At 33.8% G+C, this 18546-nt stretch overlaps 1 protein-coding gene across 1 annotated transcript in view; it reads right to left on the bottom strand.

Annotated features, from left to right (window-relative positions):
* The window catches only part of ZDHHC17 (zinc finger DHHC-type palmitoyltransferase 17), an 82676-nt gene that overhangs the window by 42375 nt on the left and 21755 nt on the right, over positions 1–18546 (bottom strand). The window contains exons 2-5 of the mRNA XM_033117091.1: positions 15335–15438; positions 9272–9394; positions 1005–1082; positions 271–415 (exon numbers count right to left, since the gene is read on the bottom strand). Of these exons, the coding sequence (XP_032972982.1) occupies positions 271–415; positions 1005–1082; positions 9272–9394; positions 15335–15438 (450 nt within the window). The remainder of the gene's footprint in view (positions 1–270; positions 416–1004; positions 1083–9271; positions 9395–15334; positions 15439–18546) is intronic.

Raw genomic sequence — 18546 nt, 5'->3', positions numbered from 1 at the left:
CTGTCTAAATTTTCTCCCTTACTTTGTGGAATTCATCTCTATCACTCTCATAAATAAAAAAGCCCAACTTAATATTTTTATGTTAACTACATTAGTATTAAATAGTTCAATATTGAAGTACAATATTGAATAGTTCAATATCGTAATAATTTATTCTCTTCATCCATCAGAAAGTACTATTTAAATACCACCACGTCGTTACACTTGTAACACCAATGATATCAGGCATTTAAACCATGAAGAACATCCACACCACTGTGATCTTTTTACCTGTCCTTTTGCTATGAGATAAGCAACAATTGAGGTATGTCCGAACTGAGCAGCCAGATGAATACAGCTACATCCTTCTCCATCAATTAATGAAGGATCTGCACCATATTTCATTAGTTGCACAACCATAGATAGATGGCCTTGTCTAAAAAAAGAATAAATACTTAGATATATAGTTATTTCAAATAGTATTCTCCAGAAACATCTATTTTTTTTTTTTTAAAATAGGGTAATGGTAGAAAAAAATTATACAAGTATCTTTTTAAGTTATTTTAAAATAGGTACATGTCAAGACCCATTTAGGGTTTTACGGTCCATAACTGGAATAACAGTCCTTGAAAATTTAGAGATACTCGTAACTTCTTTAAATATGTAATAAGTGGTTACTATATTCTAATAATCCTATTCCAATATGATCTTAATCCACAAACGGGGCAACTTCTTTAACTATAAATATACATAGGCTGCAAAAGTATTATATTTACAAATCCAAAATTTAACCCAATCTTATAACAAGATTAATATAAGCACGGTTAATTCCCTAAGGACACTGGACAATAAACTTTGATTCTAATGCAGGTAACACTGGACAGCAATACAGTAGTATATTAATGATAATAACTATTGGCTTAATAAGTTCTCCCATGTATTTTAGAATATCATTTAAAAAAAAGTTGTTAGTTATAGGATAATAAAGAAACCAAAGGAAAAACAATCCAGAAGCAAATTTAAACCTTGTGGCCCAGTGCAGTGGAGTTGAATTTAGGTCTCCTCCAAGTTGATCCACAATAGCACCTTTCGAAATATAATATCTATAAGACAAAATTTTAAATAATTTAAACAACTTTCTTTTTCATTTTAATAAATTATGTGAAAAATAAAGAAAAAAAATTTCCATTTTAGATCTCATGCTAGTTTATGCCTTTGAAGATAAACAATCTTTTGTGATAGTTAAAAAAATATATTTTACAGAATTTTATATCAAACACATCACTCTCTTTCATTCTAGAGGTGAAAGGAAAATAATTTTTTAAAGTTACAAAACAAAAAACAAAACAAAAGAACCCAGCAATGCCAAATACAATCATATAAAAAGAAAGGCAGCCAGAACCACAAAGATTTGGGTCAGAAAGCAGCAGCAGACAGAATCTTGGAATTAGAATAGTTGCAGAATAAGCTACTTTATCATGGGTAGAAGTTCAGCTTTTTAAGCTTCACTTACCTCACAAGATTACTGTAGATTAAACGATATATGTAAAAGAGTTTTATAAATTGTAAAGTATAACATAAACGTTCTTTATGATGCCTTATGTGTTATGCCTTTAAAGCTCTGTTGCTTTAAAAATGAGCAACCTCACTGCTTAACGTATTAATGTCATAACATCTTGATACCCTCTGAAATGAACAGGACCTCACTGCTTCTTATAATGCTTCCTTTGAAAATAACCAATACAGTGACTTTCGAGTATAAATGATTTTAAGACATTTGATGTCAAATTCCTGATGTATGTATATTACGGAGGCTCTTAAACTGTGCTAAGTGATTACTGATTTAGATCACTACTGCATTCACTCTTAATGTGCATAGTTCTAAACATTTAATATACGTACTCATACTTACACGTTTTATTCAGAAATGTTCTGCTTTATATAAATATTTGTTAAATTGGTGCTTTTAAAGCATTATGGAATGAAGGACCCAAATCTATCGTGTAAAATAGTTTGAAGTATCTTAAAATATTTCCAGACTGCCGTACAATATTTTCAGTCCAAAACATCAGACAATTTTGAATTCTGTATATTTTGAACAAAAATACAGAATGTAATCTGAACGCAAATATCTAACTAGTCCAAAATTGTTTCTTAAGGAACCTAGTAGACATTATATAATAGTTGAAAATGTTTTTTTGAGCCCAAAAAGAAATACAGCTCAGCCAAAGAACAGCTCTGATAGGAAATACTTTCTTAAAAATTCCAATTTGTATATAGTCAACATATCTGCTCCGGAAAGTTATATTTACTCACAATTCATATACAACCTAGGGCTTTGACAACGAGTGATTGCCAACCTGGTTCTAAAGCACAACTTTTTTTTCACAAGGATAGAGGAACTTTTTTCTGCATGTTAAAAAAAAAAAATCAGTGCTCGCTTCGGCAGCACATATACTAAAAAAAAAAAAAAATCCCTTATAACATGTTATTCTTTGTAGCTTTAAACCCCTAGCTCAAAACTACAAACTCCTGAGATCATATAATTCTTCTTTTTAAACTCAAGCCTCCCTGCAATATGACAAGGTTATTATCAAGGAATGCTCTTGCAGGTACTAATGATCTCCAGCTTTGGAGATGGGACCATCAATGTACAAGAGATATCAACAAGCATTTGAAAGATGAAAAGCAAATAGCTAAAACTCAAATGTCTCCAGGGGGTATACCAATGAGAAGTAAACCAGAATATGTTACAGAACCCTAAAAAGGCTAATGGATTAAACTCAGTTATTACCTCTGAAGAAAGTATTAAGAAGCTGGGCTGTAAATAGAAACACTGGTTGAAAGTCAATGTAAGTTGCTGAAAAATTGTTGTTTGCTACCTTGTATTTTCACTGAAAGTTAGCATTTATTTAGTATCACAAGTAAGCATTTTAGTGATATGGAAACAATCAAGCAACTGGCAGTGATAGGAAAGTATTCTTTGTACACTTTGTGTACTGTAATGTTAAATCTTAAAATGTGACTACTCTAATTTTGAATATTGTAGTAATAATTCAAACTCTTAAAGCTCAGATTCATTCTTGCATACTTAAACTTCATTGTAAGACGGTGATTGGGCTTCAGCCTCTGCTCATGTTGATTTTAATATTTAACCATTCAGCATTTGCCAAAAAGTGTGTTTTGTGCACTTTTACCAGAGAAGTTTGAGACTCAGGGAATTAATTAGAGAACCACATGAAACAATTTTGTAGCCATTCAACGAAAGTTTACATATGAATAAGAACCCCAGGCCATTTTCCTTGCTCAGGTCAGCTGGCAGACAGACAGATGTTCAGCCCCTCCCCACAAAGAGATTAGAAAATTCTTCTCTAAGAGAAACTGAAAAATCCCAGAGAAAATCCTCCAGACATGGACATTTGGGAGGTTCCTGCTGTGAACTCTCTCAGTCTCACAACTTCCAGTCAGCTTTACATATCTCTCCTAAGTATGAATGGCCAAATATGACCAGATAATTTTGTAAAGCTTCAAATATGGGAGGAGACCAAAATAAAGCAGAATAAGCCTAAAATAAACAGACAATATAGAAAAAACTTTAAAAACAAACAGAAATTACAACTAATATCCTCCAGAAATTAAGAGAAGGTAATATACCCATCATGTAAGAACAAAATACCTAAAAGAACAAGGGAACAGAGAACAGAGATCAAGAAAGAATGCTTGAAAATTGAAAATGTTAGATAAAATTAGAAATTCAAATGAAAGATTAGAAGATAAATTAAGAAAATATCCCCAAAGTATAATTGCTATACTGGGAGCTAAAAGGTAGTTGGAATGAAGCTAAGAAAAAGAGAGAACCAATTTGGTTAGTTCCAGTATCTGACAAATAAGAATTCCTGAGGAAAAACAAAAAAAACAAACAAAAAAACCAGAAAATGAAAATGAGGCACTCTTGAGAGCGCAATGCAACTAAAAAGGCACGTTTCCAGACTAAAAGTGGGAACTTAAAGGCCATAAACTCAATTTAAAAAAATAAATAAATAGAAAGAACACTATCAATGCACAATAAACTTTCACAAAGTTGAGGATAAAGAAAAAAACTTACATATTGCCAGAAGAATAAGCCACACATGCAGTATGTTCTCAGAAAATTGTAACTCCATATTTTTTAATAAAGGCCATATTCTTTAATAAAGCCTTGAATTGAAATCAAACTGAAATCAGAGACTACATGCATTCTTAGCTTTTGTTAATGAAGAATCTTAAGGTAACAGGAGACTGTTGAAGACAAGAGACTGAGCTAATCCTTTCTATTTTATTATATTAGGGTAAAAGCTGAGAAATAGTTGAAAGACTTTCACTTGAATATAAATCTAATCCAGGCTGAAGGCCTCCTCCTTTCTAAATTATACTTACTTTATATCTTATTATGTAAGTGACCCAACTACAGTATTTTGCGTGTATAATGTGCTCCCATGTATAATGCACACTCACGTTTTTGGCCCAAACTTTCAGAGAAAAAAATCTTTCGTTTTAATTTTTTAATTCAAATTTTTATTTGTTTACATGTAGGTACTTTTTTTTGTATTATAAAGGAATTTTAATATTTATTTTTTAACATGGCACAATAAATTTTATGTAACAAATAATAACAAAACACAAGAAGAGATACAAGGTACAAGAAATTTTATGTACCAGTAACAAATTTACCATATTTAACACATCACAGAAGGCCAAGAACTCTTCGTTGTTGCAAGTTCATCGCAAATTCAACAAAACAGATTATCTATCGTATTCCAGGGTATTATTTTGCATACGGATATCGTAGATTTCTAGAGTTACACTTTTATCTCATAAGTATAAATAAAAGAATTTAAAACATTTATATGGTAGATACGGAATAAGTACTACCAATGTGTAACGTGCATCCTTATTTTTCCCTCACAAATTTCGGCAAAATAGTGTGCATTATACACAGCAAAATACGGTATTTTGCTTGAAGTAAGATGCTTTAATACATCCTGATGGAACATAACTATTAGAAGAAGTACTTCTCCATGGGTCTCTTGTGCTCCCATATGTCTTGCTGGGTATATCAAAATTGTAAGTCCCTGACCACTCTTTACACAGGCCTTTTCTCAGAGTTGTTTGCATCAAGGAACTTTGAGAGATGAAGTAATGTCTTCCTCTGGGACAAAGAGCAAGATTACTTACCATTTACTATAAAAGCTCTGAATTCCCCAAGCTGCAACAAAAAACTCACTGTGTGTGCTGTATCCACCTGGACCATATTAAGCCACTCCCATAACACTTAGGGAACAAGAGGGTCCTATACAAATATGATGTTCATGCCATTTGCTATCTATGGATAATCAAGCCCTTTGTCTCTACCTGAGTCAGGTACTTTCTACCAGCATCCATAAAATAGTAATACGTTGTAGGGTGTAATTCCAGACCCAATAGTAAAAATTAATCTTGAAGCTATGAATACCAGCTGTTACTGAAAAGTGTATTTACTCACCACATTATTTGTTTTAGGAAAGTAACTTACTTGACTATGTACTGTAAGAAATTAAGTTTACCCACCTGAAGATATAATATATACAGACACTATGATTACTAACTCACTCTATAGAGTGAGTTAGTAAACTATAGTTTACTAACTGAGTGAGTTAGTAAACTATAGTAAACTATAGTAAACTATAGTAAACTAAAGTCAGTAAACTATAGTTTACTGACTTTACTCTGCAATCTCACTAGTTCATAAGTGGCTTGACACAATTTGTAAGGCAGGCAGCATCAACACTTTTTGTCTATATTTCTCATTTTAGATTTTCTTGTTTTTAAACACAAGACAAGTGTGAATTTTTGATCAATAGAATGAGATCAAACACATCTCAACTATAAGACTTGAAGCAAGAAAATAACAAAGTAATGCTTTAAAATCCTGAGACAACTATTTTTAATCTACAAGTTTATGCTCAGCCAAATAAACAAAAAGGTGTGAGAGCAGACGAGATTGTAACTTCAAAACATTAACCTCCCAAGTATTTTCTCTTAAGAAAGCTATCAGAAAATGTGCTCTACTAAAACCAGAAAGCAAACCAATAGAAATAAAAACCTGAGATCCAGGAAACTGAGACCAACATTGGAACAAAGGGATTTCCCAGGATGATGGTGAAGGAAAGTCCCACGACAATGGTTGTATAGCAGCTCTAAAGACCAAACAGTCTAGGCTGGAACAGAAAGGTGGAGACATCCAGGAACAATTTCATACACCTTCCTCCACCAAAAAAGAACTGATAAATTATCTGTTACTGTTTGCATACAAAGGGGTTTTACAATTCTAAGATTATGGGAAGAATTAGTTACCATATATAAAAAATGAAATGAAGAAAGGAAAAATGAAGCAACTGTTACTTCACACAAAAATCAGAATTCTGCAGGAAAGAACAGATAATCATAGAACACATCTGGGTTTAGCAGTTCTGAGCTTAGCAGTGAGAACTTACATACTAACAACAATTTAAACTTTGCATAGTGATTGAACTAAAACCGTAATAAAGGATGGAGAAAGAAGCATTAGAGGTGAGGTGATCTAGGACATTTAGTTGTCCTAAAATAGAAAGTCAAAATATAATTACTGATTAATCAAGAAATAACAGCATAGAAGTTGGCAATATTTATTAAAATTCAAAATTCATCTTTCTAACTTTCCTACTCCTAAGAATTTTACAGATATATATGAACATAAGCAAAATGATATGAGAACAAGTACAGCACTGTCTGTAAAAGTAACAGCACCAAAATCAATCTAAATGTCTATCAATAAAAAAACCATTAAAAAATAATAAATTAAATCCATATAATTAAGTATTATACAGTCTTTTAAAAAGAATGATGCAGCTCTAATTGTAGTAATATGAAAAAGCTCAAGATATATAAATTAAATGAAAAGCAGAAAAGTGTCTGCTATCATTTGTGTAAGGAAAATAACTTTCTAAGTAAAAGTAGCACTACAAATATGTAAAATCAAGAGTAAATACTGAAATCGCTGAAGTATTGAAAATCGTTACTTTTGAGATATAGGACCCAAAGAGTGGGGATGGATTGCTGTTTCCCATTGTAAACTTTTAAGTGATATTTGATTTTTCAAATTGTTTATGTACTATTTTGATTAAAATAACATTAATTGAAAAACTAGAGGCTGAGGAAGGCTAGATAGTTTGAGCCAACCCTCCCATTAAAGACACTAAAAAAGCTCAATGAAATATAAGAAACATTTCCTAAAAAGCAAAGCCTAAGAAGAGTAAGGGCATTTACTAGGCCAAGACTCAGGATAATGTTAAAACCCAAACAAGTTAGAAATCCACGTGGGCACCATGTGCCCTAGAGACATTTTGGTGATGCAGAAGAATTGGCCAAAAGGCAAGCTAAGCAGACAAAAGCAAAATAGGGGCTGGGACCCAAAAAAACTGCACTGCAGTAGTAATTAAGAACCAGAAGCAAAACTGGTTCCAACGTGGTCTTCAGCCACCTGAGTGATCCAAAAAATCTAAGCCTTAAAATTAAAGTTGGATCAAATCCAACTTACACCTCAACTTATTCAATAACAAATAATTTTTCAAACAATAGCTAGTACATATTCAAAGATAATCAGGCACACAAAGAGCAACATAACAAAAACCCACACTGACTCCCACGGCTATATTCTCAGAAACAGATTATAAAATAACTGTATTTACTGTGTTCAAGTATACAAGACAAGACTGAAAATTTCAACAAATAATGTTAATTCATGTTTAAAAAAACAATAAAAATTCCAGAACTGAAAAATGAAATTAGAAAAACACTGAATAACTTTAACGGATTATACATAGAGAATAAATGAACTGCAAAATACACCAGAAGAAGTTTCCAGAATGAAACAGAAACAAAAGGATAGAACAACACAGAAGAGAGGATAAGAGATACAGTATGCAATGAAAAGGTCAAACATATGTTTAACTGAAGTTCCAGAAGGAGAGCAAAAAGAGAATGGGGCAGAAGTAATATTTGAAGAAATAATGGCTGAGATTTTTCCAGAAATGATGAAAACATCAATCCACAGAATCAAGAATTCTTTGCAATCTCATTCAGGTAAATACAAAGAAATCCACCCCTAGATACATCATCATGAAACTGCAGAAAACCAGAATCAAAGAGAAAATCATAAAAGCAGCCGGGGAGGGGGAAACCTTCAAAAGCACAATACTTAGATTGATCTCTCAAAACTAACAGAAGTCAGAAAACAATGGAATGGTATTTTCAATGGGTGAAAAACAACAGTAAAATAAATACAAACTGCGAACCTAGATTTCTATACCATGTGAAAATTTCATTCACTAATGAAGATGAAATAAAAAATCATTTTCCAAAAAGCAAAACAGAATTAGACATCAGGAGACCCACACTGAAGGCTGGGGTAAGGCCAGAGATAAATGAAGGAAAAAGGAATAAATAAAATGGAAATACGCTCTCTGGAAGAAAGTAATTCATGGAGTTCAATGCTTTAGATATTACTTGCTTAAACTTTAGAATTCTGAGGGCAAATTCTTTTACCTGGCATTAATATCCTAATTTCCTGTCGACTGTGTGCTGTGTACTTACCTGCACATCTGCAAGCAGCTCATTTCAGATTCTTGTCTTTATCTAAATATCTTATGTCCAAATTATCAGACACTAGTAAACTAGATTTACTAAGAAATACTTCTACCATCTGATTCTTGCTTATCTAACTACCTCTAATAATAAATAAGCAGATTAACCGTAAGTACTAAAAATCATTTTACAGTTAGTATGTAAAGTATTCATCACTTATGCTGGTATGAATAGTTAATCGGATTGTTATTACCTATTATCTTTTCAACTCCTTTCTTTCCTTTTGCAGCTTTCCCCGATAGAATTCATATTTAGAAGGTGGGCTGCAAATTAGATTGCTAGAATTAATGTCCTGATCCCAACCTTTATTAGCTATACATCACGATAGCCTATTTAACCTCTTTGGGCTTCAGTTTCTACATCAGCAGGACCACAGTAATTGTCATTTTTCACATAGGGTTACTTCAAGAGTTAAGATTAAAGGAAATACACATGGGAAAGCACTCAGCGCAGTACCTGGCACATAATAACCATTCAATATTTTAAAAACAATTTTTTTAAGGAAAAAAGGTACACCGAATCTGTATTTTAAAAGCTACTAGAAATTGCTAATTTTTATATCTAAATACTTAACAATACAAAAAACACATACTTGACTAAATCTATTCTGTTATTGATGGCAGCCCAGTGGAGGAGTGTAACATTTTCTTTGTCTGGTTGCCGTACATCATAACCTGCTTCCACCAATTCTCGGCAACGTTCATATATTCCATATCTTGAAAAAAAAAAAGAAAATAGAGATTGTTACTACTATTGGACAAGCAATTTAAAGCCGAAAATAACATTTTCAGAAGAAAACAATGCTCCATTTTGATACCTGGAAATTAAAAGAAATTTTTCAACATAAAATGTTACTTTTAATGTATCAATATTCCAACATTTTTACTAATCCATTTTACATTTTAAATGTGTCTTCTGTAAGAATGCAACATCTCATTAGGTGGAAGAGGATGCCAGAAATAAAATATCTGTCAGTTGTTTGCTTTTATTTGTATCACCACTTATTCCACAAAACACTTGAGGCAGCTTATAAAAATACATACAATTATTTTAAAAATAATTAAATACATAAAAAGCAGTAACAAAGAATATATCCATGATTTATAAGAACATCAAGAAGAAAGGATGCTTTACAAGCCCAAGGATTCTTTTTTACAAATTTAGCTTTGATATTCACGAAGGCCAATAAAAAAGTACGTTTGGAGGTGGGACGTCTGCTGGGAAGGGGACGAGTCCTGTGAGTTCAAGTCAACGAGACGTAAGGAAGTCTCCTGGGAGAGTTCTAGGAAAGATGTTCATTTGATGAAGAAGAAGGGCACGTGCGAAGAGCCTGATCCTTTGCCTTTCTACTTTTGGTCATTGTGAGGCAGCATAAAATATTTTTAAATTATTATGGAAATTTTCAAGCATAAGCAAAAGGAGAATAGTACAATTAACCACCAAGAATTCATCATCGAGCATCAAGAACCATCAACGTTATCCTAAACAAATTATTTGCTCCTGAAAGATATGAGACACAAAAACAAATTTAAATGAGCTTTGATTATAATTATAATTTCTTAATCAGAACGGTCCCCAAAATGGGGAAGGAACACCAGAGAGTGAGACTAGGGCAGAAGCGGCACATTAATGGAACACTAGAAGCAAATATTAAAACTTCTACCTATATTCACGTCTTAGTTAATAAAGAAATTAAGCTTTCCTAACGCTTAATACAGCTTTCTCCCTGCTGTCCTCACTAATACTGTAGTACAAGTGTACACACGCACACACACAGGTAACCAATCTAAGGGAAGAACAAGAGTTCCACGATGCATACATAGGTGATGACAGTGGTAACTTCAGTTCTTGCTCTTTTTCAGAAAATTGTTTACATGTGCCCAGTTAACTAGGCATATTACCTTATAAAGAGCAGAATCTACCTCACACTTTGAATGAGCTGGTAAGTGACCACGACAATCTTTTTAACCATACAGAGAATCATTGGTTATTTTTCTAACACTTAAAAGTGAGTATGCATTTTCCCTTTAATAAAAAAGACAAGTCTTTCAAATTTGCTGGCGTTTTGGGCAGGGAGAAGGGTAGTGATGACAAATCACTGTGAGTAATACACTAACAACCATATATTCTGAAGAAAGGTAAAGATATTGACTTTGTTCCCCTTCAAGACAAAGGGAATATTTTAAACAATAGTGAGAAAGTTAACTATTTTCATTTCAGAAAACACCTGCTATAGAGAATATTTTTTTTTAAAACTGTGTTTGGAAATATTTCTATCATGATATAGTTTCTGAAAGATCTAAATATTAATATGTCACCTATAAAAACTTTCTCATGTAAACACACTAAAAACATTTCATACAATTTTCTAATGTGTGAACCCATTTGTTGTAATTATAAAAATGCCAAAACCTGATTAGTTTGCAAGAACTGTCATCAGAAAATGGATATTTACAAGGAAAAGTTCAGTAAAATCTTTGGTTAGTGAACAATACTGAAAAAGTAATTGCTGTGGCTTAGTAAATGCAGCATACATTGTAATTCTTCCATTAGGGAATTACATGTCTTTGTGAAGCTATCCTTTCTTCAGCAAAAATAATTATTAGAGCCAAGTATCCAAATAAAACCAATTTAGGATCAGATTTCCATATCATTGCAACATAAAATATTAAACCACCTAAAATAATCATGAGGAAGCATATTTAATTACATTACTCTCACTGTAAATAAGATTAACAAAAGACATTAAAGTATGTATTTAATATATACATAAAATATATACACCAATTTCCCCCAAGTTACTCTACAAATTCAATGAAATTCTAATTAAAATCCTAAGTGAAAATGCCATGAACTTCTCAAGCAGAACCCTAAAATTCACTTGTGAGAGTAAAAGGCCAAGCAAGAACAGCTGAGAAAATTCTGAAGACTACGAAATGATTAAAACAATGTGGAACTACACAAGATGAAACAAATGGAAGGGAAAAGAGTATTTAGAATGGACCACAGAGTGACATCAGCATGATGGTTGCATTCGCCATCACTCATTTTGTCCTTCCTCCAACAATAACTCAACAGATATCAATAGACAAAAGTGCCTGTGGGAGCTGTAGGTTCCAGCACCATGTGCCAAAGGAGCTGGGAGGAGTCTCACCCATGCTTGTGCCGGGTAATAGGCATGCAGACCTCAATCCCAGCTGTGGACCCTGCAATGGTCCATGAACTGGCTCCAGTCCCTCTCGGCTGTGGTCTGGTAGCTCTGGAAAACACTGTCTTAGACAATCATCGTCACATGAGAGAGTCTCTGTGGAAGTCCAGGTTTCCAGACAAGTTCCAGAACGTCATTGCAGAAACAATAGATAAATTTGAACACACCTAGAGAGGAGTACTGAATTGTGAGTCTGGGAGAGTAGCACATAGGACTCTCAGAGGGCATTAAAGGGACACAGATCCCACTGCATCTAAATACATAAAGAACTTTTACAAGTCAATTACAAAAAGACAAAAGAACTCAAAATGGGTAAAGGATTTAAAAAGGCAATTCACACAGGAAGAAACTCGAGTGGTTAATAAACATAAAAAAATATATTCAACACCATTTGTAATCAGAGAAAGGCCAATCAAAACAGGGAAAAACCATTTTACAACCATCAAACTGACAACTTAATTAAGTGTGACAAAACTAGGATTTTGCAAGAATGTAGTGAAAGAATTCTATTCCTGCAGAGCTAGTATAAACGGACACAGCCACTTTGGAAATCAATTTGGAATAACTGCTAAACTTGAAAAAGAGCATACTAAACAAACCAGAAATTCCACTTGAGTTGTCTACCCTAGAAAAACTCTTTTTTATGTGCAGGGGGATACAGGTGAAAAGGACATTCACTGACACAATGTTTCTAATAATTAAAAAGTAGAACTGATTTTAAGTGTCCCTTAAGAAGGAATGATAGAATACAGTAGCCCCTCCCCCCACCACCACTTATCCCTGGGGGATACATTCCAAGACTCCCAGTGGATGCTTAAAACTGCCGATAGTACCGAAGCCTATATATACTGTATGTATATATACATACCTATGATAAAGTTCAATCTATAAATTATGCACAGTAAGAGATTAATAATAACTAATAGAAAAATTGTAATATAATGTATTGTAATAAGTTCCATGAATGTGGTCACTCTCACTCTCAAAATATTTTATTGTACTGTCCTCATCCTTCTTGTGATGAAATGATAAAAGGACTGATTAAGAATCTTTCCACTTAAAGGAAGCACTTTACAGCTTCTCTTTGGCATATCCAAATTGCCAGCATCAGTACTCTTGCTCTTTGGGGCCGTTAAGTAAAATCAGGGATATTTGAACACAAGCAGTGCGATACCTAGACAGTCAATCTGATAATCAAACAGCAACGAAGTGACTGACAGAGTTTGCACAGCACGAATACGCTGGACGAAAGGAATGATTCATGTCAAATTTCGTGGGACAGCATGAAATTTCACCACACTGCTCAGAACGGCATACAATTTAAAACTTATGAATTGTTTATTTCTGCAATTTTCCTTTTAATAGTTTTGGATTGTTAGATGACCAAAGGTAACTAAAACCATGGAAAGTGAAACTGTGGATTGGGGAGACTACTTAACAGAGAGCAGTTATACGGAATAAACTAGGTCTATGTCTATTAACAATGATAAATCACAAAAGCTATATAGTTTTTTTAAATACAACATACATTACAATAGCATGCTTTTACCGATATTTGCAGAAATGTACAAGAATGTTCATGAGAATGATTCACATCAATTTCAAGAGGTTTCCTCGGGGCAGGTATGGGAAAGAACAGGCTGAGCAACCTGTAGCAATTACAGCAAAATGTTAGCATCTGCTTAATCTGAGAGTTATTCTTCTCCGTACTTTTCTGCAGGATTGAAATGTTTCAAAATTTAAATAAATGTTTTTAAAGGTACAAAATATTGACAGCATACTTAGACACTTTTCAAGAAATAGGACAGTTATAAGAATATGTGAGGGATGAAGAAAGGTGGTTGTTTTTTTCTTAAAATGAAAGATGCTGGAATACATTTGCTGATGGCAGAGATGCATTAGTTAGGGTGACAGAGGCTAATGACAAAGGAGAGAAAGGAGATATCAAAAGGAGCAAAGTCTCAAAAAGAAAAAAATGAATGTATATGGTGATGGAAGGAGAACTGACTCTGGGTGGTGAACACACAATGGGATTTATAGATGATGTAATACAGAATTGTACACCTGAAATCTATTAACTTTACTAACAATTGTCACCCCAAAAAACTTTAATTAAAAAAAAAAGAAAAAATGAACATAGATTAGAATGTTTATTTGCTAAATACAGTTGACACAATGTGCTTTGATTTTTGATACATTAACAGTCAAGAAAGCAGGGTGACATCAGTAGCCTAAGGACCTTTGAAGTTTTCCTCTCCACAAAAGTAATGAAAAATCTAGCAAAAATATCAGAATCAACTTTTTCAGAACTCCGGAAATTAACAAAAGGCTTTCAGCAATCCAAGGAATTCAAGAAAAACAACTAAACTTCAGTATAACAGAGAGCTTGGTAGCATTTTAACATTTTGTGGTCCCATCAGCCTTGAAAAATAAGTCTGTACTCCTGGTACCTGTATTGCAGTGAGTGTGACAGGGATAGCGTTCTTTCAAAGCTTCATTCCCAAAGAGGAGTCATTATTTGACTAGTCTGGACATTCTCTGGAAGAGTTTAGTTGAAAGGCTTACCTATTAGACCTCACCCAAACTCATTAAAAGCTTCTCCCTGGGGGGTGTTTGTCAAATGTTTTAACATCACAGTTGCTTGAGAGGATGGGTAACAGTTGGGACAGACAACAGGTAAATCAGAAAACTTCAAAGCAAAACCTGAGGAATGAGAGGACCATAGGGGCTTTGAAAGCTTGGACATAACTCTTTCTTGGGAATCTAGAAGGCCTTACACACGCACAAGGTTGTGTGCACATGTTCAACAAAAACCTGAGAAGGCCCCAGGCTCTCTCACCTCTGATGACCTTGAGGTTTTGTATAAGCAGAAAGTGAAGGCTACGCCAGAGTTGGAAGCTGCCTGGCTAAGTACCGAGTGTCCCAACGTGCACAGAGAATCCCTCAACAAAAATCAAGACTTAATGATTCTAGGGATCTAAGGAGTCATTAGCTGACTACTAACTAACCAAGTAAAGACTTCAGTGGCCACACAAGACAAAGACACAGACTTTACAAAATTAGTTTAAAAATGTGACAAACAACAACCCTGGAAGAACCTGTTATCTAGAATTGACACATTATATTATTTGTATTATCCAATTTTCAACAAAATATTGAAAGACATCCAAAGAAACAAGAAAGTAAAACTCATACAAAGTTGGTGGGGAGCAAGAAACAGAAATTGTCCCTAAGGGATCCTAGACGTTGGACTAGACAAAGACTTTAAATCAGCCATTTTAAATTTCCACCAAGAACTAAAGGAAACCATGTCTAAAGAACTAAAGGAAAGTATGAAAACAACGTCTCGCCAAATAAAGAATTATCAATAAAGACAAAAAAATATGTGTTCATATTTCACTTAAAACACAGCTGCCAAAGAAGAAATCAACTACAACAAAAACTTACTGTGTAGCCTTGACTATGTCCCAGGTGCTGTAATCATCAATATGAGTTTTCCGTCCCAGCGGTTCACCATACCCGTGGCTATAATGGCTTTGGGGTTTGATTTCCTGTTAAAGAGACAATCACAGAGGTACGAACTGAGAAAAGGTACAGAAAACATTTCAATATTTTTCTACTGTTTTTGCACTATTTGAAGAATACTCATTACTGAAATGATTAAGTTTTACCTTTTTCTCAAGTCTGTACTCTTTAGAGAAAAAGCATGTTCAAATAGATCTACCCTTTATATACTCTCAAAACAGAAAAACTGCAAGACTAGAAATTAGTAACAAACTAGTATCTGAAATTCATCTTTAGCTCCATAAAACCCTTATCTCCTTATCAAATCAATTCTCATTCTCTCAGACCAATTTTTCTATGATTCTAGCATTACCCCTAGCTCTAACATCCCACTTTAAAACCTTCATTATATGCCAAATAAATTCTAAGGTCCTAAAGACAGGAACGCAGGGATATTATTCTTCTATTATTCTCAGGTATTACCTTTTCTTATTCTCCTTCATGCTGAGAACTTCTTAAGCATCTACCATTAGGTGAATAAGGAACAATGGGGCAGCTCTGATAAAATGTAAATCCACTTGAATAGTTCTAAAAACATCAACACTCTTAAAGAAAGTAACTTTTTATATAAAAATTCAATTAAACAACAGTTTCATAGACTATTACATCCATTCAAAGCTTATACGCTATGTGCAATTTTCTATTTAAAATTACAAAATTTACTATGCATACTCAGCTTTCTCAATATAATGTAGCACTAAGATACAATTATATTTTTACATGCAAACAGAAAAATTGAGCATGTTCAGCTCTAATATCATCTGTTCAAATTTCTGTGATTCTGGTATCTCTCTCTCTCTCTCTCTCTCTCTCTCTCTCTCTCACACACACACACACACACACACACACACACAAATGCATATATAAATAAAAGGATAAGGCATAACAAGGTATTTGGAAAGAAAGAAATCGTTAAAAGAATTCATGCTCTGTTGGCCCCTAATACTTAATAAGCCAAATTTAATGGCATTTTATTGGAGGAAAAAGGCTATTATTTTTAGATTACTCTAGCCATTCAAGTTGAGTGGGATATTCCAAAATTAATTTGTTTGAGCCATAAATTTAGAAGACTATTAATCTGAATATTTTCAGGGACGTGGTATTAAAAAGTTTCACAAAAGCAAATTCTGCTTAGTATATAACCTTTCAACAGATAAATGCTTAGTTCCTTATGAAAATGCTATAGCCACTATTAAAATACGACATTAATAATCATAAATCCACATTATCAGAAAACAGATGTCAGTCTTAAGCTAACATTCACAACATACATAATGCATATAGCTTATCGAGTGATTTGAGAGATTGTTCTTGGACTCCATTAAAGTAGAACTAGTTAAATTTGAACATGGGAAAGTATAGTATTTTGGGTATGTGAGACATTCTAAATAACTGATGAAGCAAACCGATACATAAGACCCATTTAATACTTTTAAACCTTTTCTATCTAATTTTCCCACTGAATTACAGTTCTCAACTTCTCTATGTTCTATATTCAGTGGAGCTAAGTGAAGACACTTCTTGGGCCAGTAACACTTCCTTCTTTCTAAATTTTCTTTTCTGATTTTCTTCTCCCCTACCAGTAGGAAAATAATTTTTTAAACTTTCAATTCTGATTTCTGTAATACTGTAAGAAATCTGAAGGAAAATAAAAACCAGTCATAGTTCACAAGCAGAATGGAATACCACTCGAGCCCAATATTCATAAATCACTCTCCTATGTACTGGGACCCCAGGCCAAGGCAGTACGAGGCCAGTACAAAGTCTAAAAGGTGCCAAAAAACTCAGTAATCAAGATTTTAGGATATTTAAATGGGTTATCTTTTAAAAATCAAAACCAAAGCAAAAAAAGAGAAATCCCAAACATCAACATTTTAAATACAGACAGCATCAGTAATGCCGATTTTTCCATTTCCACCAGGCTCCACTGTAGCTCAGAGCAGCACTGCAAACACACACCAAATATGGTCTCTTGCTCTTAAGGACTTCACAATCCAGAATGGAAGAACAAAGCAGGTAAGAAACATTAAGTCAAATATTAGAAACAAGAACCTGCCAAGGGATTAAGAAGTACAAATTGGCAGTTAAAAAATAGTCATGAGGATGTAAATTACAACACAGAGAATACAGTCAATAATATTGTAATACTATGTATGATGCCAGGTGGATACCAGACTTCATAAGTTATATAAATGTCTAACCATTATGCTGTATCCCTGAAACTAACATAATATTGAATGTCAACTGTAAATGAGAAAAAAAAAAGAACCTTCCAATAATAAGTTAATAAAGGCAATATGAAGTTCCAAAAAAGTCGATAACTTTACATACTACTTCAATTTGAAAATCTGCTAGGGCAAACTGTTGTTCTTTTTTACTAAGGATAAACACGAGGTCTGACAATTAAGTTCGTAAACTCATTCTAGAAAAAGTGCTACATACCTCATTGCTGAATATCACTATGGTCACCTTTGAAGTACTCCCCTTGGGAAGCTATGCATTGATGACAGTGCCTAGTCTACCTTTCAAAGCAATTTTGGAACTCTTTTTCTAGAATGGCCATCAGAGCTGTCGCCATATTACCCCTGATGTTCCGAATGTCATCAAAATGTCTTCCTTTCAATATTTCCTTTATCTTCAGGTAAAGAAAGAAGTCATTAGGGGCCAGATCAGGTGAGTAGGGAGGATGTTCCAATCCTCCCTACTGTAAACAAACAGTTATTTGTTTACTGGCTAAAAACTCCCTCACAGACAGTGCTGTGTGAGCTGGTGCATTGTCGTGATGCAAGAGCCCTGAATTGTTGGCAAAAATTTCAGGTCCTTTCCACGTAGCCTTTTCAGCACTTCCAAATAATACACTTGGTTAACTGTTTGTCCAGCTGATACAAATTCATAATGAATAATCCCTCTGATATCAAAAAAGGTTAGCAACATTGTTTTGACTCTTGATTTGGACTGACGGAACTTTTCTGGTAGTAGAGAAGTGGCTGACTTCCACTGTGCACTTTGACGCTTTGTTTCAGGGTCAAATGGGTACACTCATGTTTCATCACCAGTGAAAACACAGCCCAAACATCGTCTTGCCTCTCCAGAAG

The sequence above is a fragment of the Rhinolophus ferrumequinum genome, chromosome 10 (assembly GCF_004115265.2).
Source record: "Rhinolophus ferrumequinum isolate MPI-CBG mRhiFer1 chromosome 10, mRhiFer1_v1.p, whole genome shotgun sequence".
NCBI classification, from domain to species: domain Eukaryota; kingdom Metazoa; phylum Chordata; class Mammalia; order Chiroptera; family Rhinolophidae; genus Rhinolophus; species Rhinolophus ferrumequinum.
This window is presented reverse-complemented; position numbering and strand designations above follow the sequence as displayed.